This window comes from Eleutherodactylus coqui, chromosome 11, assembly GCF_035609145.1.
Source record: "Eleutherodactylus coqui strain aEleCoq1 chromosome 11, aEleCoq1.hap1, whole genome shotgun sequence".
NCBI classification, from domain to species: Eukaryota; Metazoa; Chordata; class Amphibia; order Anura; family Eleutherodactylidae; genus Eleutherodactylus; species Eleutherodactylus coqui.
The window spans coordinates 64,257,263-64,280,856 of NC_089847.1; the positions used below are offsets into that span (position 1 = coordinate 64,257,263).

At 49.7% G+C, this 23,594-nt stretch overlaps 1 protein-coding gene across 1 annotated transcript in view; it reads right to left on the reverse strand.

Annotated features, from left to right (window-relative positions):
- Positions 1-23,446, reverse strand: part of BRMS1 (BRMS1 transcriptional repressor and anoikis regulator) — a 35,203-nt gene extending 11,757 nt beyond the window's left edge. The window contains exons 1-8 of the mRNA XM_066582260.1: positions 23,341-23,446; positions 21,612-21,740; positions 10,061-10,151; positions 9,621-9,748; positions 9,089-9,168; positions 7,952-8,048; positions 5,575-5,667; positions 3,101-3,165 (exon numbers count right to left, since the gene is read on the reverse strand). Coding sequence (XP_066438357.1) covers positions 3,101-3,165; positions 5,575-5,667; positions 7,952-8,048; positions 9,089-9,168; positions 9,621-9,748; positions 10,061-10,151; positions 21,612-21,740; positions 23,341-23,380 — 723 coding nt within the window. The 5' untranslated portion in view covers positions 23,381-23,446. The remainder of the gene's footprint in view (positions 1-3,100; positions 3,166-5,574; positions 5,668-7,951; positions 8,049-9,088; positions 9,169-9,620; positions 9,749-10,060; positions 10,152-21,611; positions 21,741-23,340) is intronic.
- Between the last annotated feature and the right edge of the window lie 148 nt (positions 23,447-23,594).

The following is a 23,594-nucleotide window of genomic DNA, read 5'->3' on the forward strand; positions in this document are numbered from 1 at the left end:
GCAGTAGTGAAGAAGTGTGAATGCTTACTAATCAGGAAGCTATAAGAGCTGCATTGATTGTTATACCTTTTTTTCGTAATTCTTCCACAGACAAGTATAACGGAGTAATAGCCGACTTAAATCGACTTCTAACAAGAGGAAAGCTAATCTATACTGTCATTCTTTTACGTAAGTTAAAGGGGTTGTCCAGGACTTTTACTATTGAGGACTTTTCCTCAGGATACGTCATCAATAGGTGATCATCAGGCGGGGTCCACCGATGAGGATCTCCACCGATCAGCTGTTCACAGCACTGTCAGGGTTGGCAGCGCTGAAAGCAGAGATAGCTGTCCATATTGCAACAGCCTGGGTTGGTAATGCAGACACAACGCCTACTGCAATGTTGATAATGTGGACAGCACTGGAAGCAGATAGCACTAACAGCTGGTTGATCAGCAGGTATCTCGAGTGGCGGACTCTCTATGGATAGGTCATCCATTGTAAAAGTCCCAAAAGACCTAATAACTATAAAAAAAACTATATCAAATCTCAGCCATCATCTATTTATATATATATGGTGATGGGGAACTCAATAAAAGAGTTCAACAGGGGCCGGAACGCCTTTCTTGAGCGATACAATTTTAACCTTATAGTCATCGATTACTTAATCCCTGACCCAGGGAAAATTCCAGTTGCCAGATTAGAGCCAGGAAGGGTTTTTTCCCCTTTACACAAAGAAAATTGGCATCTCCCTACCTCATTGTTTGTTTTTTTTTTTAATTATCATCTTCCTCTGGATTAACATGTGGGGGGTGGGGGCTGAACTGGATGGACATATGTCTTTTCAGTCTTACATACTTTGTTGCTATGTACCTGTATTTTGTGAACTTAAAGGGGTTGTCTCGCGGCAGCAAGTGGGGTTCAGCACTTCTGTATGGCCATATTAATGCACTTTGTAATATACATCGTGCATTAAATATGAGCCATACAGAAGTTATTCACTTACCTTCCCTGCGCTGGCGTCCCCGTCTCCATGGCTCCGTCTATCTTCAGCGTCTAATCGCCCGATTAGACGCGCTTGCGCAGAAGGGTCTTCTGCCTTCGGGTCTGTCCGGCAGCAGCGGCGTTCTGGCTCCTCCCCCTTCTACGCATCATCGCGTAGCTCCGCCCCGTCACGTGTGCCGATTCCAGCCAATCAGGAGGCTGGAATCGGCACACGTGACAGGGCGGAGCTCCGCGATGACGCGTAGAAGGGGGAGGAGCCATGGAGACGGGGACGCCAGCGCAGGGAAGGTAAGTGAATAACTTCTGTATGGCTCATTTAATGCACGATGTATATTACAAAGTGCATTAATATGGCCATACAGAAGTGCTTAACCCCACTTGCTTTCGCGAGACAACCCCTTTAAAGGGGTTGTCCCATGATAGCAAGGGGGGTTAAGCACTTCTGTATGGCCATATTAATGCACTTTGCATGCGCAGAAGACCTCTGCGGCGCGAGCACTCCGGAGCCGGACAGAAGAGGGCAGACAGCGCAAGCGCGTCTAATCCCTGCAGAAGGCAGCTTTAGTCGGCGCCATGGAGACGGGGACGCCAGCACCAGAGGGGTAAGTGTATAACTTCTGTATGGCCAATATTTAATGCACGATGTATATTACAAACTGCATTAATATGGCCATACAGAACTGCTTAACCCCTTAGTGACAGCCCTATCGTAAAACTACGTCCTGCTGTTGCAGGACGTGTATGGAGGGAGGTAGCGCCGCTATCTCCCTCCATACAGCGCGGGCATCAGCTGTTTATAACAGCTGACACCCGCGGGCAATAGCTGCGCTCGGCCGTTCGCGGCTATTAACCCTTTAAATGCCGTTGTCAATTCTGACAGCGGCATTTAAATCCCCCGAACGGTGTTCGGGGGTCCCGCACGGCCCCCCCCGCGGTGAGATCGGGGGAGCCGTGCACGTGTCATGGCAGCCGGGGGCCTAATGAATGGCCCCAGGGCTGCCTTAGCAGACTGCCTATCAAGCCATCCACACAGGGTGGCTTGAAAGACTGCCTGTAAAAAAGCAGTATGACGTAATGCTATAGCATTACGTCATACTGCAGGAGCGATCAAAGCATCACATGTTAAGGTCCCGTAGGGAGACTTCAAAGTAATGTAAAAAAAGTAATCAATAAAGTTTTTTTAATTGTTTAAAAAAAAAAAAAAAAAAAAAGTTATAAAAGTTTAAATCACCCCCCTTTTGCCATATCCATTATTAAAAAATCAAAATCATAAAATAAAAATATGTATTTGGTATCGCCGCATCCGTAAAAGTCCGATCTATCAAAGTAGTGCATTATTTTTCCCGCACGGCAAACGTTGTCTGAAAAAAAAAAAAAAAAACAAAAACGCCAGAAATACATTTTTAGTTACCCTGTCTCCCAGAAAAAACGCAATAAAAAGCGATCAAAAAGTCGTGTGTATTCCAAATTACTATAGATACTATCGGAAACTTCAGGATATCCCGCAAAAAATGAGCCCTCGCTCAACTACGTCGACGAAAAAATAAAAAAAGGTATTGAGCGCACAAAATGACCGCAGAAAATAATTGAAAAATATTTAATATCTTAAAAAAAAAAAAAAGGGACTACAGCAAAAACAATACTATATAAGTTTGATATCATAGCAATCGTACTGACCCATAGAATAAAAATATCAGGTCGTTTTTGTTGCAATTTGTGTGCTGTAGAAACAGGACGCACCGAAACATGGTGGAATGTCATTTTTTTTCCATTTGTCTCTGCTAAGAATTTTTTTTAAAGTTTTTCAGTAAATTATATGGTACAATAAATAGTGCCATTGAAAAATACAACTCATCCCGCAAAAAACAAGCCCTCATACAGCGACTTCGATGGATAAATAAAGGAGCTACGATTTTCTAAAAGGGAGTAGGAAAAAACAAAAATGGAAAAAGCAAAAAAGCTCCGTCACTAAGGGGTTAACACCACTTGCTATCACGGGACAACCCCTTTAAAATATTTGTGGTATACAAGTTGACATCTCTACAGACTAATGTCCTACTGAATGTCACAGCATTCCCCAAATCACCCGTATAAAGATTACACAATTTATCGTTACCTTTTTGATAGCAGTCCAGTCCTCTAGGATATCCAAATCCCGCAACATGTATACAATATAGGGACCTAGAATAATAGTCAAGGAGAACTACATCTTTATGCAGACATATCTCAGGAACATAGCTAGAAAATACGAATAGTGACGCTAGCAGAGCTGCCATCACCTGTGACAGAATCAGCGACAGAAGCTCCAAATGAAGCCTCTGATGCAGATGTGAGCTCAGACAAAATCAGTTTTAGGTGAAGTGAAACATTGAAAGTCACTTCTAGAAACTCTCTGTTGCATATAGGTATTAAAGGGGTATTCCGGTGATTCAAAGAGAAAGTTATAGGCTTCATAAGGCGACATGTACTTTTGTAATATAATGGTATAACTTTGGTAAAGAAATACCTCTGCAACTTTGTAAGTCGCCTGTCTCCCCTGCTTAGTTCTCCCTTTGTATCCAATGAACATGGTCTGTATGCCCTCATGTACAGTGCCCTTAATTTCTGTAATGACAGTGTGCACAGTTGTGAATGTCCACTTGTCAGCAACGGGCAGTGGGGCATTGTGAGATGTCGGTTTTTGCACACCCTGGTGGCCATTTTAAATAACTGTGTGGAAATCTGAAGCTTTCTGGAAAATAGTGGTGGCGCAGGTCAGCATGAAAAAAAAAAAAACGGACTGAAGTTCAGTTTTACAATTTAGATGGACGTTTGGAATAATGGCAATTATTACGTTTAAACCATTAGGGAAATGTTGCCACCCTTTCTCTGGAATACCGTTTTAATAACTGCTGCTGTGGCTGGGTTCTATCACATGCTACTCCCTAGGCCAGTGGCTATACATTATAATGTATAACTTAAACCTCTGCAGTAATATGCTTGTATGCATCTCAGCCACACACGGCCAAGTGCTCCACCACAGCATGGTCACAAAATGGCACCAAATGCTAACTTAAATTTCCTTTGTTAAAGATGCAAGTTATGTGGCTCACGCACGGTCTTGAATGTTTTATTTTTTTTGCCACTCAGCATACGAGCTAAAGACTGTGTGAGCAACAGTGACTGGCAAAGGGCTGGAGGGCAGACATGTTTCGCCTAGAGTGCTCATATGTGGCTTTAGGGAGCACCTGAGCAGATACGTGTCACCGAGCATCCTGGGCTCAGTGGAGGAAGCCAGCATTTGGGTGTCAGTAACACTAAGTTACTGACACGGTGTAGTTAATGTAGTGGCTCCAAGCCGCATAGTCCGGGCCGGCTTTTACTGGAGTGGTCAAAGCGAAGGGTGGGATGGCCACTCCCACGTACCAGGTTAGGCTGGTACCAGGCCTTATAATGCCTGGGCCTGCAGGTCTTGGGGAGATGTGGGCTGAGAGAGCCACAGAGACAGCTCAGTGGAGCTAGGAGCCCGGCTAGCCCAGTGTGTGGCTGAGAAGGTCAGAGGTTAACAGGGAGACGCCCCTAACCTCCACACCTAGGAGAGGTGTGTGGTGAGAACTCTGCAGGTCTGAGGACCGGACTGGCTGTGCGCAGCATGCAGTGCTTTGACAAGCGAGTAGTCAGGACCGAGCATATGTGTAGTGAGTGCTCAGACGAGCAGGTGTTTATTTCTGTTTTACTTTATTTATGCTGCAATAAATCCAGGCGAAGCCTGGACTAAAGAACTTTATTGCCTGGTGTCACTGTCTCTGGCCGTGGACGCCCCGGCCGCTACCTTATCCTGATGCTAGTGCCCCACATAGGCTATACACAGCCTATAACTAAAGGTTTGATTTTTTGCTGGCTCCGTATAAGCATGCAAAATCTGCTCCCCCCACTTTCAGCTGCCATCTATGGACAGTAAGTTATGTATGTGAGGTGTAACATTCCCTACTTCACATATGCTTCTTCCTAGCACAGGACTAGAAGCCATCCAGGACTACTTCTGGCTTCCTAGGGTAAGCACCCCTGGTTTATTCTCTCCCAGGCCCTTGTTTTTGAATAACTGACTCAGTAGTCACGGAAATAAGAGGGGATGTCATTCTGTTTGCCCCAGTAAAATAATTACATCATTTGGAGCAGGATGAGGCATTATATAGGAAAATGAATGCAATCATGTTACTTGACATTTTGTATCTGTTAGGCTTGTTCCAAATTACGTTTATGAAACCAACACTGCTTCCTTCCTCCATGCAGAAAACTGTATGGGGATGGAAACCAGGACATTACCAGAGAGAAGAATATGTAAGACAAAGCCAATTTGGTCTGCACCTCACAGAGTTACAGGGATGGAAACTTTCCCATGTGCGCTAGGGTAAAAGACTGACAAAGAGGTCTCTGTCTCACATACTGTTCTCTATGGTTCTATCCTGGTTTCCATCCGCATGTAGGTGCTCGCAGGGAGGATGAAACCAGCCTTACAGAAATCAAAATATTGTACCTGTTGTCACATACAATTACTTTTCCAGCAAAACCAGATAATCTTGAACATATAGTAATTTACATGAAGGATACCAGAAACTAACGGGACCCTTCTCTTCTTCTCAGATCGGAATGGATCCCATTTTCTGCGGCTTCGTTTTGATCTCAACTCCTCGTCCCACCACTCTAATGAATGAGAAAATACATGTTAAGAACTCTAACAACTGGGTTTTTTTAGTAATCGCTAGAGATCCTGTTAGTTGTGGCATACATCAGTAGCTTGCATCTCAGGCTAAGATAGTTCTTTATCTAGGACAACCCTATTACCTGTGATATAGACAAAACACACTAGGGGCATGGCGCAACCCAACGGTCTTTAGTCTTGGAAAGATGAGGACTTCCAAAAAGGTACTCAAATGAAAAATTACTTTATCAAAAGCCAGCATGTAACACGTTTCAGGGAATTAAACTCTATCAGACAGCTGGGCAACAAACTGAGTAAAGTGCGAGACCCTCATTAGTTCCCGTGGTGCAGTGGTTCCCAAACTTTTTCAGCCATGGAGCCCTTTTTGAAAGAAAGTTTTCTCGTGGAGCCCCAAAACGAGACAGAGGGTGTGGCTTATCACAACATATTATTTTCCTCTGTCGTTATAAAAAAAGGACAGAGCATTTAAAAAAACAAAACAAGGAACACTGGAGAACTGGGTGGGCTATTGATATACATTATATTTAAAATTAACATGCTGCGGAATAAAATCCCCCACCACTTGTCTGTGTCCACACGGGTTTTGTGCAGATTTTCAAAATGTCTGCCACTTTGCTGCTACAGCTACTGTAAATTTCATAGCAAATCTGCGTTGTGTATTAATAGCGACCCCCACTATTGGCCCCAGCGGTATTATAGTATTTTTTCAACATACTATACTTATTAAAATAATCAAATATGGAATTGACAAGGCAACTGTTAGGTGGATTCACAACTGGGTGAGTACTCAAAGAGTGGTCATAAGTAACTGCACATCCAAGTGGAAGAAATGTCTCAAATGGGGTACCACAAGGCTCTGCCCTAGGCCCAGTGTTGTTCAACATTTTTATAAGTGATCTGCATAAGGGAATTGATGGAAAATTGATCAAATTTGCCAGTTCTGCGTACCCCACTTAAAAAGAGACATTGACAAACTGGAGCAAGTTCATAGAAGAGTTACCAAGATGGTGAGCGGTCTACAAATCATGTCCTATGAGGAACGGTTAAAGGAGCTGGAAATGTTTAGCTTGTCAAAAAGAAGGCTGAGAGGAGACTTAATAGCTGTCTACAAATATCTGAAGGGCTGTCACAGTGCAGAGGGATCAGCCCTATTCTCATTTGCACGAGAAAAGACTAGAAGCAATGGGATGAAACTGAAAAGGGGGAGGCACAGATTAGATATTAGAAAAAAAAACAACTTTCTGACAGTGAGGATAATCAATGAGTGGAACAGGTTACCACGGGAGGTGGTGGGTTCTCCTTCAATGGAAGTGTTCAAACAAAGACTGAACAAATATCTGTCTGGGATGATTTAGTGAATCCTGCAGTGAGCAGGGGGTTGGACCCGATGACCCTGGAGGTCCCTTCCAACTCTACCATTCTATGATTCTGTGGTACAACAGGGTACTAAAGCCTTCATGCCTGCCTGTATCACATCTTGCATCCAAGTTAGAAGAGATACAACAGGGTACTACCCCGTTTCCCCGAAAATAAGACAGTGTCTTATATTAATTGTTGCTCCCTATTATGTGCCAGGTCTTATTTTCAGGGGATGTATTTTTTTTCCCCATGAAGAATTCACTATTATTTTTTAACAAAACAAAATGGAACATTATATATTGTACAGTAGTTGTCACAAACCAGCCTAACCAGACAAACTGTGAATCCTATCAAGAATGTCTCGTTACTATCATTATTTCCATGTACACACTGTCTGGAGACTAACTATCAAAGAATCAAAGTGACCCTCTGGTTGCCTGACTCACACACAGGGCCACAAAAAATAAGGGCTGTAAAGTACCTGGCTCCCACACACTGTCTGCAGACTGTACCGATCACTCACAGCAGTTCCTGGATCACTTGTACAGTAAGGACCGTATTGCAGCTTCCGGCCACCAGGGAAGCTCAGCACAGCAGACTCACACACAAGGAACAGAGCTAGGTTTTACTTTAGGGGGAGGCCTTATAATTAGCATTTCAGCAAAACCTCTACTAGGTCTTATTTACAGGGTGTCTTATTTTCAGGGGAACGCGGTAGAGCCTTCCTTCAAGTGGTTAGCTTTCTGCAATAAATTATCCTTTCGCTGTGATATTGTAATCACTTAGAAAAGTTTAATTTGATTCCGATAACTTCTTCTAGGTGACTCATTTGTTTTTTTTTTTAACAATGAGTGTATATGCATGCAAGAGTGTATATGCACAATATGAATAGTTGCAGTTTTATACCAGATGATATATCTATGCTCTGGCGATCCTCCTCCAGCCTCTGGATACGCTCCAGAAGTTCACATTGCATGTTATCAAACAGGAGAATCTTCTCACTCTGCAAATAAAACACAACAGTATAATGTTGTCTATCATTCATCGACAAGACTAGAACAAGAGATCTAGCATATATATAACTAAAAATATTAGATATATTTATTTATGTTAGAACACACTAATGGAGGTTGTAATATCTAATCATAATGCAGGACTCCAGCTGACTGTAGAGCTGTATTGTCAATGTCAGCTACTTTGAGCCCTATAAGCTAAGCTTATGGGCTCAAAGCAGCAGACCCACTGAGTCTGGGGATGTAAGTTTTAAACATACTTTCCCCACCGTTCCTCTAATGACAGCACTGAAAGCAACTACTGCAATGCAATGAGTGGCGTGCACTATGTAGTCCTCCCATTCTAAGACTAGAAAGCAAGGACTACTTAGTGCGCCGCTCAATCCACTGAAGCAGCAGGTGTGAGCGCCAACACCGGGAAAACAGCAGGGAAGGCAAGTATAAAACTTACATCCTTGGGCATCAGCAGGTCAGCAACTTTGAAACCATAAGCTTAGCTTACAGGCCTCAAAGTAGCTGACAGAGTATCTTTAAGGGCATCACGGATCTTTCTCATGGCCTCATGTTCCATCCAGCAGCATGATGATCCTCTCTAGAGTAAGATGTTTTAACCCAATCCCACAGGACTATAGACAGAGGAAGATAAACCCCAGGATTCTATTCTTGCATGCTGTATTCAAAGGGATTGTGCCCAGAACACAACCAGCTTATATGCCCTATTACGACAAACGTCAGAGTAGGCTTCCCTGCACAGGAGCCCCTGTATGAGCCAGGACAAAGGTGGCACATTTAGGTAGACTGTCCTTGTATTACAGGATGGCTATTCATGTGAGAGACCAACCTGTAAAAATACAGTTCCAATGCCTGGATGGCCGCAGCTCCTTAGCAGAATAAGCTGTTTAACAGAGTGCTGGGATCAGGACCTAGGGCAGTCAGCTACTCACCCTAGGCACCTCATTGTGAAAGGGGTTGGGGCAGTATTAGCTCTTTAAAGGGGTTATGCAATCAATGCCAGGAATCTGGTACTTGCCTCTAAATGCTGCTTAGCACCTTGCATTTCACAGTCATATCTGTTTTTTATGACATCCAGACAAAATCCCTTATAGATACCTATAATGAAATAAACCAAGACATAGGACTCAAACTGTTAGGTTCCAAATACATAGTAGCTAGAGGTAGCCACCAGCAAAAACAACTTAGAGCTCAAGAGATTTCATCTCGGATTTAGTATTTTTTAGGACATGGTCATCACAAAAACATTTTTTATAGACTACAAAACAGTCAGTCAGACATAAGAAAGTGTACAAGTTCTGCTATGTCGGAAAACTGAAGGAAGAAGAGCAGGAAAATACCATCTGAATATTGCAGTGGTTTCCAGGAACTCACACCAGATGTGAATACCTTTATTACCCTCAGTAGATGTTTTATACGTGTTAATTACTTTATACAAATATCTTATCATTAAACTCTAGCTAGCCTGGGATATCTGTCCTGCTATGGGTACATACTACTAGATCTGCACTCCGGGGGGGGGGGGGGGGGGGCCTGAGATAAGAGGTTACCTGCAACTTCAATGCGGATTTTCATGTTCTTCTGTAAGTCTGCTAGGGGACTGATGTACTCCATGGCTTTACCAGAAGTCACCTCTTCCAATTTGGCTTTTAGCTGGCTCAATCGCTCTTTAAATAACCTGTTATGTGAGAGATAATATGGTAGTACATATTACAGTTCAGCAAAATACATCAATTGATAGCTTTCTGGGCTTAGTTGCAGAAACTGTACTATGCAAATCAGAAGAAGTCAATGCACTAATGTACAGCAACAAAATAACAAATAGAGGCTCTGGTCTGGAAAGTACTGCCTCCAGCTTGACATAGGCAATGCTTATTGCCATAACCTCTGTCTAGACTCTAGGCAGAGGCGGGATGGGATCCATCCTAGAACCTGTCTGCTCAACTTTAGCCAGGGGCATACCATAAGGCAGAGGCATTTAGTTACTCACTTTTCCTTCAGTTCTGAGAACTGCTTTTCTAGATGACACATCTCATCAAGACACTCATTTCTTCTCCGTTCGCAATCCAAGTCATCCATATCTGTCAAGAGGAAAGCCTACGATTAACAGACTGTAAATCAGAACGGAGGCCCCATCTCCCCCTCGGCTTGTCACTACAAGGGTCACTTCTTCCCAAAGGGGACATCAGAATGAATGGAGCATTGGCCGAGCACGCACGACTGCTGTTCCATTAATTTCAATGGGACTGATGGAAACACTTAAGCAGGTGCCGCTCAGGTATCTCCGCTATCCCACTGAAGGTGAATGGGAGTGTGATAATGCCTGTGTGACCAGTGCTCCGTTTAGTTTTCTCCTCACTGCGGGACCGGGGTAGGAGTGCAGCAAGCCCCCAGTGAGGAGGAGACAGAATGAAGCGCTGATAACGCAATCGCACTGATGCTCTATTCACTTTCAGTAGGACTGCAGAGATAACAGAGTGGCAAGGACAGGGAACCAAATGTTTTGGGATTGGTGGGGGTCCCGGCAGCGAGACCCCAACTGATCAGCAAACTATCCTCTTGTGGGATCATGTGCAGATTATGTCCCCTTGCTTCCCTCAGTGACATTGGGGGAGATTTACCAACCCATCTTATTAGTATGTTCAAGTTAATGAGTCTTGTTTTAATATCATCACAGTCATGCCCCAGATTGTGATACATGGGTTTTTGGGATTGTGGAAACTGTAACAATGCCATCTGTGGGGAATACAGAGAAGTGCCGGAAAAACCCTTGTTCCTATTATCACTATAACTTCAAAATTAAAATGTATTAGCGTTTCTTTGAGAAGACATTCCAGCCATTTGTAGCTGTACGGATAACACATAGGTCACTGCGTTCATGAAACAGCGCTATTTACTTGCAAACCATCTGGACCGCAAAAGCTGCCATCAACCTATGCGTTGGATCGCTCGTCACCAACATTCTGATGGATATTCTTGGAAATGTATGGTGGGACTTGCATCATCGTGGGTTATCTATCAGAAAGTCTTACATCTCTCTGGTATTTGGAAACCTCTGAAAGACAAGCTGCACAACTGACTGGAATATCCCGACGCAACACAACTTAACGGTGATACTTCGCAAAAAAGGTATTCAATTTATTTTTGTGCTGATTCCACTTTGCTTGGTGGCCCCAATTATGTTCAAGTTAATGAGGCTTATTTTAGTACCCTCGCAGTCATGCCCCAGATCGTGATATGTTTTTTTTTGTGGGGGGTGGGGGAGTCACGAATGGCTTGATAGAAGCCTGTCCAGTACGTGCACAGTATGATGTAATGCTATGGCATTACATCATACTGCACAGAACAGATTGTTCGTAACTCGAACGTTCGCAAGTAGGGGACTATCTGTAGTTATATATGGTGTAACCAGACTTAAATTTCTATATTGGAGTGATGTCAGCCTCAACTTTGCTCTTTCACATACTCATACCATCACGGCTCCCATTGCCGAGGGGTGATGCCATTAGTACAGGCATGCAAGTACTGCGGTCACTGACTGGCTCTCATCACAATGTACCCGCTTGTATACAAATCCAGGGGGAACCACAGGAAAGAGCGCTGGAGTATTGGGACTTTTTTGTAAAGTCAGACAACCCCAATAAATAAAGAAGGCCCTTCTAGTATGTAATCACTGCAGCGATAAGGACTAAGCTGTACAGTCTATATCAGACAGTTGGAGAAAAGTAGCAGCGATGCAGGCCATAGCAAGATAATGTGGTTCAGGGACTCCTCCAAAGCTCAGCACACTTGGCACCGTGCCATTAATCATCATTCCTGTAGATCAGTGGTCCCCAACCTTTTTGGCACCAGGGACCGGCTTCAAGCAAGACCATTTTTACAAGGCCCGGCAGGGTTGGGCGGGACATGGGCGGGGCTTTGGTTATAGGGGGCGGGGTTATGAAGGGGGTTGGAGTTTAGTGCATTCTTACTTAGTTATGACATCTAGAATGTCCTGGCAGTACACACATAGGGCAGTGTATAATCTCCCCCCCCCCCCCAGCACACACATAGGGCAGCATATAATTTATTTCCCCCTCTCAGTAATAAGCAGCCCTCCCCCCCCCCCCCCCCCCCAAGTACTAGGCGGCAGCCCCCTTCCCCTGTAATAGGCAGCCCCTTCCCCTGTAATAGGCAGCCCCTTCCCCTGTAATAGGCAGCCCCTTCCCCTGTAATAGGCAGCCCCTTCCCCTGTAATAGGCAGCCCCTTCCCCTGTAATAGGCAGCCCCTTCCCCTGTAATAAGCAGCCCCTTCCCCTGTAATAGGCAGCCCCTTCCCCTGTAATAGGCAGCCCCTTCCCCTGTAATAGGCAGCCCCCACCCCACCAAGCAATCCCCCCCCCACACACATAGGGCAGCATATAATTTATCTCCCCCCCCCCAGTAATAGACAGCCCCCCATCCCTCAGTAATTAGCAGCCCCTCTCCCTGTAATAAGCAGCCCCCCCCAGTAATAAGCAGGTACCCCCCCAATAATAGGCAGCCCCCCCCCCCTCCCCCAAGTACTAAGCGGCAGCCTCCCCAGTAATAGGCAGCCTCCCCAGTAATAGGCAGCCTCCCCAGTAATAACCAGGTCCCCCCCCCAGTAATAACCAGCCCCTTCCCCAGTAATAACCAGCCCCTTCCCCAGTAATAACCAGCCCCTTCCCCAGTAATAAGCACCCCCCCCCCCGCCCAGTAATAAGCAGCCCCAACAGTAAGCAACACCCCCAGTAATAAGCAGGTCCCCCCAGCCAGTAATAGGCAGCCCCTCCCCAGTAAGCAACCCCTCCAGTAATAAGCAGGTCCCCCCCCAGTAATAGGCAGCCCCCCCCCGTAATAGGCAGCCCCCCCCCCCGTAATAAGCATCCCCCCCAGTAATAAGCAGGTCCCCCCTGTAATAAGTAGCCCCCAGTAATAACCCGCCCTCCCAGTAATTGGCAGCCCCTCCCCCTGTAATAAGTAGCCCCCAGTAATAACCCGCCCTCCCAGTAATTGGCAGCCCCTCCCCCTGTAATAAGTAGCCCCCAGTAATAACCCGCCCTCCCAGTAATTGGCAGCCCCTCCCCCTGTAATAAGTAGCCCCCAGTAATAACCCGCCCTCCCAGTAATTGGCAGCCCCTCCCCCTGTAATAAGTAGCCCCCAGTAATAACCCGCCCTCCCAGTAATTGGCAGCCCCTCCCCCTGTAATAAGTAGCCCCCAGTAATAACCCGCCCTCCCAGTAATTGGCAGCCCCTCCCCCTGTAATAAGTAGCCCCCAGTAATAACCCGCCCTCCCAGTAATTGGCAGCCCCTCCCCCTGTAATAAGTAGCCCCCAGTAATAACCCGCCCTCCCAGTAATTGGCAGCCCCTCCCCCTGTAATAAGTAGCCCCCAGTAATAACCCGCCCTCCCAGTAATTGGCAGCCCCTCCCCCTGTAATAAGTAGCCCCCAGTAATAACCCGCCCTCCCAGTAATTGGCAGCCCCTCCCCCTGTAATAAGTAGCCCCCAGTAATAACCCGCCCTCCCAGTAATTGGCAGCCCCTCCCCCTGTAATAAGTAGCCCCCAGTAATAACCCGCCCTCCCAGTAATTGGCAGCCCCTCCCCCTGTAATAAGTAGCCCCCAGTAATAACCCGCCCTCCCAGTAATTGGCAGCCCCTCCCCCTGTAATAAGTAGCCCCCAGTAATAACCCGCCCTCCCAGTAATTGGCAGCCCCTCCCCCTGTAATAAGTAGCCCCCAGTAATAACCCGCCCTCCCAGTAATTGGCAGCCCCTCCCCCTGTAATAAGTAGCCCCCAGTAATAACCCGCCCTCCCAGTAATTGGCAGCCCCTCCCCCTGTAATAAGTAGCCCCCAGTAATAACCCGCCCTCCCAGTAATTGGCAGCCCCTCCCCCTGTAGTAAGTAGCCCCCAGTAATAACCCGCCCTCCCAGTAATTGGCAGCCCCTCCCCCTGTAGTAAGTAGCCCCCAGTAATAACCCGCCCTCCCAGTAATTGGCAGCCCCTCCCCCTGTAGTAAGTAGCCCCCAGTAATAACCCGCCCTCCCAGTAATTGGCAGCCCCTCCCCCTGTAGTAAGTAGCCCCCAGTAATAACCCGCCCTCCCCAGTAATTGGCAGCCCCTCCCCCTGTAGTAAGTAGCCCCCAGTAATAACCCGCCCTCCCAGTAATTGGCAGCCCCTCCCCCTGTAATAAGTAGCCCCCAGTAACAACCCGCCCCTCCCAGTAATTGGCAGCCCCTCCCCCTGTAATAAGTAGCCCCCAGTAACAACCCGCCCTCCCAGTAATTGGCAGCCCCTCCCCCTGTAATAAGTAGCCCCCAGTAACAACCCGCCCTCCCAGTAATTGGCAGCCCCTCCCCCTGTAATAAGTAGCCCCCAGTAACAACCCGCCCTCCCAGTAATTGGCAGCCCCTCCCCCTGTAATAAGTAGCCCCCAGTAACAACCCGCCCTCCCAGTAATTGGCAGCCCCTCCCCCTGTAATAAGTAGCCCCCAGTAACAACCCGCCCTCCCAGTAATTGGCAGCCCCTCCCCCTGTAATAAGTAGCCCCCAGTAACAACCCGCCCTCCCAGTAATTGGCAGCCCCTCCCCCTGTAATAAGTAGCCCCCAGTAACAACCCGCCCTCCCAGTAATTGGCAGCCCCTCCCCCTGTAATAAGTAGCCCCCAGTAACAACCCGCCCTCCCAGTAATTGGCAGCCCCTCCCCCTGTAATAAGTAGCCCCCAGTAACAACCCGCCCTCCCAGTAATTGGCAGCCCCTCCCCCTGTAATAAGTAGCCCCCAGTAACAACCCGCCCTCCCAGTAATTGGCAGCCCCTCCCCCTGTAATAAGTAGCCCCCAGTAACAACCCGCCCTCCCAGTAATTGGCAGCCCCTCCCCCTGTAATAAGTAGCCCCCAGTAACAACCCGCCCTCCCAGTAATTGGCAGCCCCTCCCCCTGTAATAAGTAGCCCCCAGTAACAACCCGCCCTCCCAGTAATTGGCAGCCCCTCCCCCTGTAATAAGTAGCCCCCAGTAACAACCCGCCCTCCCAGTAATTGGCAGCCCCTCCCCCTGTAATAAGTAGCCCCCAGTAACAACCCGCCCTCCCAGTAATTGGCAGCCCCTCCCCCTGTAATAAGTAGCCCCCAGTAACAACCCGCCCTCCCAGTAATTGGCAGCCCCTCCCCCTGTAATAAGTAGCCCCCAGTAACAACCCGCCCTCCCAGTAATTGGCAGCCCCTCCCCCTGTAATAAGTAGCCCCCAGTAACAACCCGCCCTCCCAGTAATTGGCAGCCCCTCCCCCTGTAATAAGTAGCCCCCAGTAACAACCCGCCCTCCCAGTAATTGGCAGCCCCTCCCCCTGTAATAAGTAGCCCCCAGTAACAACCCGCCCTCCCAGTAATTGGCAGCCCCTCCCCCTGTAATAAGTAGCCCCCAGTAACAACCCGCCCTCCCAGTAATTGGCAGCCCCTCCCCCTGTAATAAGTAGCCCCCAGTAACAACCCGCCCTCCCAGTAATTGGCAGCCCCTCCCCCTGTAATAAGTAGCCCCCAGTAACAACCCGCCCTCCCAGTAATTGGCAGCCCCTCCCCCTGTAATAAGTAGCCCCCAGTAACAACCCGCCCTCCCAGTAATTGGCAGCCCCTCCCCCTGTAATAAGTAGCCCCCAGTAACAACCCGCCCTCCCAGTAATTGGCAGCCCCTCCCCCTGTAATAAGTAGCCCCCAGTAACAACCCGCCCTCCCAGTAATTGGCAGCCCCTCCCCCTGTAATAAGTAGCCCCCAGTAACAACCCGCCCTCCCAGTAATTGGCAGCCCCTCCCCCTGTAATAAGTAGCCCCCAGTAACAACCCGCCCTCCCAGTAATTGGCAGCCCCTCCCCCTGTAATAAGTAGCCCCCAGTAACAACCCGCCCTCCCAGTAATTGGCAGCCCCTCCCCCTGTAATAAGTAGCCCCCAGTAACAACCCGCCCTCCCAGTAATTGGCAGCCCCTCCCCCTGTAATAAGTAGCCCCCAGTAACAACCCGCCCTCCCAGTAATTGGCAGCCCCTCCCCCTGTAATAAGTAGCCCCCAGTAACAACCCGCCCTCCCAGTAATTGGCAGCCCCTCCCCCTGTAATAAGTAGCCCCCAGTAACAACCCGCCCTCCCAGTAATTGGCAGCCCCTCCCCCTGTAATAAGTAGCCCCCAGTAACAACCCGCCCTCCCAGTAATTGGCAGCCCCTCCCCCTGTAATAAGTAGCCCCCAGTAACAACCCGCCCTCCCAGTAATTGGCAGCCCCTCCCCCTGTAATAAGTAGCCCCCAGTAACAACCCGCCCTCCCAGTAATTGGCAGCCCCTCCCCCTGTAATAAGTAGCCCCCAGTAACAACCCGCCCTCCCAGTAATTGGCAGCCCCTCCCCCTGTAATAAGTAGCCCCCAGTAACAACCCGCCCTCCCAGTAATTGGCAGCCCCTCCCCCTGTAATAAGTAGCCCCCAGTAACAACCCGCCCTCCCAGTAATTGGCAGCCCCTCCCCCTGTAATAAGTAGCCCCCAGTAACAACCCGCCCTCCCAGTAATTGGCAGCCCCTCCCCCTGTAATAAGTAGCCCCCAGTAACAACCCGCCCTCCCAGTAATTGGCAGCCCCTCCCCCTGTAATAAGTAGCCCCCAGTAAACAACCCGCCCTCCCAGTAATTGGCAGCCCCTCCCCCTGTAATAAGTAGCCCCCAGTAACAACCCGCCCTCCCAGTAATTGGCAGCCCCTCCCCCTGTAATAAGTAGCCCCCAGTAAACAACCCGCCCTCCCAGTAATTGGCAGCCCCTCCCCCTGTAATAAGTAGCCCCCAGTAACAACCCGCCCTCCCAGTAATTGGCAGCCCCTCCCCCTGTAATAAGTAGCCCCCAGTAACAACCCGCCCTCCCAGTAATTGGCAGCCCCTCCCCCTGTAATAAGTAGCCCCCAGTAACAACCCGCCCTCCCAGTAATTGGCAGCCCCTCCCCCTGTAATAAGTAGCCCCCAGTAACAACCCGCCCTCCCAGTAATTGGCAGCCCCTCCCCCTGTAATAAGTAGCCCCCAGTAACAACCCGCCCTCCCAGTAATTGGCAGCCCCTCCCCCTGTAATAAGTAGCCCCCAGTAACAACCCGCCCTCCCAGTAATTGGCAGCCCCTCCCCCTGTAATAAGTAGCCCCCAGTAACAACCCGCCCTCCCAGTAATTGGCAGCCCCTCCCCCTGTAATAAGTAGCCCCCAGTAACAACCCGCCCTCCCAGTAATTGGCAGCCCCTCCCCCTGTAATAAGTAGCCCCCAGTAACAACCCGCCCTCCCAGTAATTGGCAGCCCCTCCCCCTGTAATAAGTAGCCCCCAGTAATAACCCGCCCTCCCAGTAATTGGCAGCCCCTCCCCCTGTAATAAGTAGCCCCCAGTAATAACCCGCCCTCCCAGTAATTGGCAGCCCCTCCCCCTGTAATAAGTAGCCCCCAGTAATAACCCGCCCTCCCAGTAATTGGCAGCCCCTCCCCCTGTAATAAGTAGCCCCCAGTAATAACCCGCCCTCCCAGTAATTGGCAGCCCCTCCCCCTGTAATAAGTAGCCCCCAGTAATAACCCGCCCTCCCAGTAATTGGCAGCCCCTCCCCCTGTAATAAGTAGCCCCCAGTAATAACCCGCCCTCCCAGTAATTGGCAGCCCCTCCCCCTGTAATAAGTAGCCCCCAGTAATAACCCGCCCTCCCAGTAATTGGCAGCCCCTCCCCCTGTAATAAGTAGCCCCCAGTAATAACCCGCCCTCCCAGTAATTGGCAGCCCCTCCCCCTGTAATAAGTAGCCCCCAGTAATAACCCGCCCTCCCAGTAATTGGCAGCCCCTCCCCCTGTAATAAGTAGCCCCCAGTAATAACCCGCCCTCCCAGTAATTGGCAGCCCCTCCCCCTGTAATAAGTAGCCCCCAGTAATAACCCGCCCTCCCAGTAATTGGCAGCCCCTCCCCCTGTAATAAGTAGCCCCCAGTAATAACCCGCCCTCCCAGTAATTGGCAGCCCCTCCCCCTGTAATAAGTAGCCCCCAGTAATAACCCGCCCTCCCAGTAATTGGCAGCCCCTCCCCCTGTAATAAGTAGCCCCCAGTAATAACCCGCCCTCCCAGTAATTGGCAGCCCCTCCCCCTGTAATAAGTAGCCCCCAGTAATAACCCGCCCTCCCAGTAATTGGCAGCCCCTCCCCCTGTAATAAGTAGCCCCCAGTAATAACCCGCCCTCCCAGTAATTGGCAGCCCCTCCCCCTGTAATAAGTAGCCCCCAGTAATAACCCGCCCTCCCAGTAATTGGCAGCCCCTCCCCCTGTAATAAGTAGCCCCCAGTAATAACCCGCCCTCCCAGTAATTGGCAGCCCCTCCCCCTGTAATAAGTAGCCCCCAGTAATAACCCGCCCTCCCAGTAATTGGCAGCCCCTCCCCCTGTAATAAGTAGCCCCCAGTAATAACCCGCCCTCCCAGTAATTGGCAGCCCCTCCCCCTGTAATAAGTAGCCCCCAGTAATAACCCGCCCTCCCAGTAATTGGCAGCCCCTCCCCCTGTAATAAGTAGCCCCCAGTAATAACCCGCCCTCCCAGTAATTGGCAGCCCCTCCCCCTGTAATAAGTAGCCCCCAGTAATAACCCGCCCTCCCAGTAATTGGCAGCCCCTCCCCCTGTAATAAGTAGCCCCCAGTAATAACCCGCCCTCCCAGTAATTGGCAGCCCCTTCCCCTGTAATAAGTAGCCCCCAGTAATAACCCGCCCTCCCAGTAATTGGCAGCCCCTTCCCCTGTAATAAGTAGCCCCCAGTAATAACCCGCCCTCCCAGTAATTGGCAGCCCCTTCCCCTGTAATAAGTAGCCCCCAGTAATAACCCGCCCTCCCAGTAATTGGCAGCCCCTTCCCCTGTAATAAGTAGCCCCCAGTAATAACCCGCCCTCCCAGTAATTGGCAGCCCCTTCCCCTGTAATAAGTAGCCCCCAGTAATAACCCGCCCTCCCAGTAATTGGCAGCCCCTTCCCCTGTAATAAGTAGCCCCCAGTAATAACCCGCCCTCCCAGTAATTGGCAGCCCCTTCCCCTGTAATAAGTAGCCCCCAGTAATAACCCGCCCTCCCAGTAATTGGCAGCCCCTTCCCCTGTAATAAGTAGCCCCCAGTAATAACCCGCCCTCCCAGTAATTGGCAGCCCCTTCCCCTGTAATAAGTAGCCCCCAGTAATAACCCGCCCTCCCAGTAATTGGCAGCCCCTTCCCCTGTAATAAGTAGCCCCCAGTAATAACCCGCCCTCCCAGTAATTGGCAGCCCCTTCCCCTGTAATAAGTAGCCCCCAGTAATAACCCGCCCTCCCAGTAATTGGCAGCCCCTTCCCCTGTAATAAGTAGCCCCCAGTAATAACCCGCCCTCCCAGTAATTGGCAGCCCCTTCCCCTGTAATAAGTAGCCCCCAGTAATAACCCGCCCTCCCAGTAATTGGCAGCCCCTTCCCCTGTAATAAGTAGCCCCCAGTAATAACCCGCCCTCCCAGTAATTGGCAGCCCCTTCCCCTGTAATAAGTAGCCCCCAGTAATAACCCGCCCTCCCAGTAATTGGCAGCCCCTTCCCCTGTAATAAGTAGCCCCCAGTAATAACCCGCCCTCCCAGTAATTGGCAGCCCCTTCCCCTGTAATAAGTAGCCCCCAGTAATAACCCGCCCTCCCAGTAATTGGCAGCCCCTTCCCCTGTAATAAGTAGCCCCCAGTAATAACCCGCCCTCCCAGTAATTGGCAGCCCCTTCCCCTGTAATAAGTAGCCCCCAGTAATAACCCGCCCTCCCAGTAATTGGCAGCCCCTTCCCCTGTAATAAGTAGCCCCCAGTAATAACCCGCCCTCCCAGTAATTGGCAGCCCCTTCCCCTGTAATAAGTAGCCCCCAGTAATAACCCGCCCTCCCAGTAATTGGCAGCCCCTTCCCCTGTAATAAGTAGCCCCCAGTAATAACCCGCCCTCCCAGTAATTGGCAGCCCCTTCCCCTGTAATAAGTAGCCCCCAGTAATAACCCGCCCTCCCAGTAATTGGCAGCCCCTTCCCCTGTAATAAGTAGCCCCCAGTAATAACCCGCCCTCCCAGTAATTGGCAGCCCCTTCCCCTGTAATAAGTAGCCCCCAGTAATAACCCGCCCTCCCAGTAATTGGCAGCCCCTTCCCCTGTAATAAGTAGCCCCCAGTAATAACCCGCCCTCCCAGTAATTGGCAGCCCCTTCCCCTGTAATAAGTAGCCCCCAGTAATAACCCGCCCTCCCAGTAATTGGCAGCCCCTTCCCCTGTAATAAGTAGCCCCCAGTAATAACCCGCCCTCCCAGTAATTGGCAGCCCCTTCCCCTGTAATAAGTAGCCCCCAGTAATAACCCGCCCTCCCAGTAATTGGCAGCCCCTTCCCCTGTAATAAGTAGCCCCCAGTAATAACCCGCCCTCCCAGTAATTGGCAGCCCCTTCCCCTGTAATAAGTAGCCCCCAGTAATAACCCGCCCTCCCAGTAATTGGCAGCCCCTTCCCCTGTAATAAGTAGCCCCCAGTAATAACCCGCCCTCCCAGTAATTGGCAGCCCCTTCCCCTGTAATAAGTAGCCCCCAGTAATAACCCGCCCTCCCAGTAATTGGCAGCCCCTTCCCCTGTAATAAGTAGCCCCCAGTAATAACCCGCCCTCCCAGTAATTGGCAGCCCCTTCCCCTGTAATAAGTAGCCCCCAGTAATAACCCGCCCTCCCAGTAATTGGCAGCCCCTTCCCCTGTAATATGTAGCCCCCAGTAATAACCAGCCCTCCCAGTAATTGGCAGCCCCTTCCCCTGTAATAAGTAGCCCCCAGTAATAACCCGCCCTCCCAGTAATTGGCAGCCCCTTCCCCTGTAATAAGTAGCCCCCAGTAATAACCAGCCCTCCCAGTAATTGGCAGCCCCTTCCCCTGTAATAACCAGCCCTCCCAGTAATTGGCAGCCCCTTCCCCTGTAATAAGTAGCCCCCAGTAATAACCAGCCCTCCCAGTAATTGGCAGCCCCTTCCCCTGTAATAAGTAGCCCCAACCCCCCCCCCGTAATAGGCAGCCCCCCAACCCATATACTTACCTCCTCCCTGCTGTCGCTCTCTCTCTGCTTGCCCTGACGTCCGCCCGGAACGCTTCCTCCCCGAGCCCTCTCCTGCGGAACTAATGAGCAGGGGACTCAGGGAGGAGAATCCTGGCTACACAAACGTCAGTGTGTGCGCCGGGATCAGCGCGATTACCAGCGGGGAGCTGCGGCGCCCCCGCTGGTAATCGCTTCAGTGGTCACATAGCACAAGGCAGCGAGCCGGATTCGGCCAGCAGGCCTTGTGTTTAGAGCAAAAGTTCCCGGCGGTGCCGCGGACCGGCGCTAAACACCCAACGGCCCGGCGGTTGGGGACCCCTGCTGTAGATAGAGCACTGCCAGATTGTGGACAACTAGCAAGCAGTGGGAGCGCCAAGCTGAGGAGACGGCAGCAAGTTATGTATGATCAGCACTTCCAGACAGACATCGAGAAAACCACGCAAGACAGAAGAGTACAAACCGGAGCTCTCCTCCTCGGAGTCCAACTGGCTGGCACTGTCTTCCCTGTCACTGTCCACTTCTTCTTGTCCGTTCATTTCTGTAGCGGAATCTGCTTCGGCCTCCATTGTGGGAGAACAAGTGTCGTTCTCTGAGGGAAGAAAAAAAATAAAAAAACGACTTTAAAAGGAAGTAAATCAGATAAAAAGGTATGGCTTCCCATCTGCGCTGAAGATCCGGCTTACAATACCGGAAGTAAAAGCGCTGCATACAGCGCTTTGTTTGCCTTCAAAAGCTGGGCAGCTGAGTGGAAACCGGACGGGCCCCATTATAGTCAATGGGGTTGGTTCAGTGCTGTCCTGAGGTGCAGCAGGAAAGTGGAACCCTGGGCGCAGGTGTGAGGCCAGCCTTACATAGCCCGTTTTTTTATGTAGTGTAACTGGGGCTTATACTTAAAACCTCGCCAAAAATTAGACAAGGGCTTATTTCTGGGGAGGTTTGAAGTATACGCTCTACCCCGAAAATAAGCCCTAGCAACACTAAATTAAAAAAAAAAAAAAACAAAAAAAAAACACCACACGTTACCTAGCAGGCTCGGTCCAGGTCCCTCCTGCTGCTCTCTAGAGGTTCAGCGCAGTTCCCGCAGTCCTCAGCTGCTTGTTCAACATAACTACCTGGTTACGGGACTCATAAATCCAACCTCCAAGAAGCGATGGCTTTGATTGGTTCTTCGACCACTGCTCAGCCAATCAATGCAGTGCTGCATGAACCAATGCGATGGCTGTGATTGGCCGCAGCTCAGCCAATTCATAAATCCTGTCTCTACAACGTGATGGCTGTTGATTGGTTCTTCCACCGCTGCTCAGCCAATCACAGCCATCACTTCCTGGAAGCAGGATGTATGAATCCCGTAACCAGGAAGTGATGTTGTATGACTTTAGTTTCACAAGATGTTTCACCAATACATTGCTGTAAAAAAAAAAATTTTAAAAAAACACCACCACGCAACACTGTACTTCTCCCAAACATAACCATTTATAATATGACTCAGGTGGTATAAGCGCAGCACTGGCCTGCAGGATAGCACTAAATGATGGGTATTAATAAAACGGTGACAGATTACCAACAAGTACCAGTTTTCCGATAAAAATGATATATCGGGGTCAGTGAGGGGGCTAGCTTCCCCTCTTGCAGCCCCCACCGCCCCATTCTTCAGCCGCGCTCTATTTACAGGGTCTGCAGCCGTCATGTGGTCACTGCGCCAACACGCGATGCAGATGCAGCGCTCCCGGGCATGTGATGCCACTAATGACAGCCTGATGCCCAGATTTGGCAGGTGGGCAGCACTATACACTCCTTGCTCCGGGGCATTCCTGACAATCCCATTCCTTTCTGCCTCCATAAGGTGCGCACACTGCAGTGACGCTGCACAGGTAGCGGAGCGCTGATATGGCGGCAGCCACAGAAGGGGCTGAAAAATATACACATTTTTTTTTTAAAAAAGCAAGACAAGTTATTTCTCCTTTACAGACTAAACTTCAGGGGGGCCGGAGGCTCTAGATGCAGCCGAGGACTGATGGGTGGAATTACACATATGTCCACAACCATACAGGGGCAGCACTCCGGCTCCACCAACCCGTCCCCGGCGACCACCTGCCATATAAGTGCCACAGCGGCTGCAGGTCTCCCACAAGAGGTCAGCCCGCTGCTGGGCGGACTACACCAGCACACATGATACAATGTATACGAACCACTGAGCGCTCCGAACGGCCCGCCTCCCTCTCGTTTCATTCACTTCTCCGTCTCTTCCTCTACTTTGGATGACGTCACGAGCACAGTCCCGCCCACGTCGCCTAGCTCTGAATGACAAGAGGAAAAACCAATCATGAGACAGCTCACAAGGAGAACAGCCAATCACAGCCTGGGGGCGGGATAATACGGCAGAACTTGACCGGAAATGATAGAGTTGGGCAGAAAAAAAACTAAGACCAGAGCGGTGCTGCAT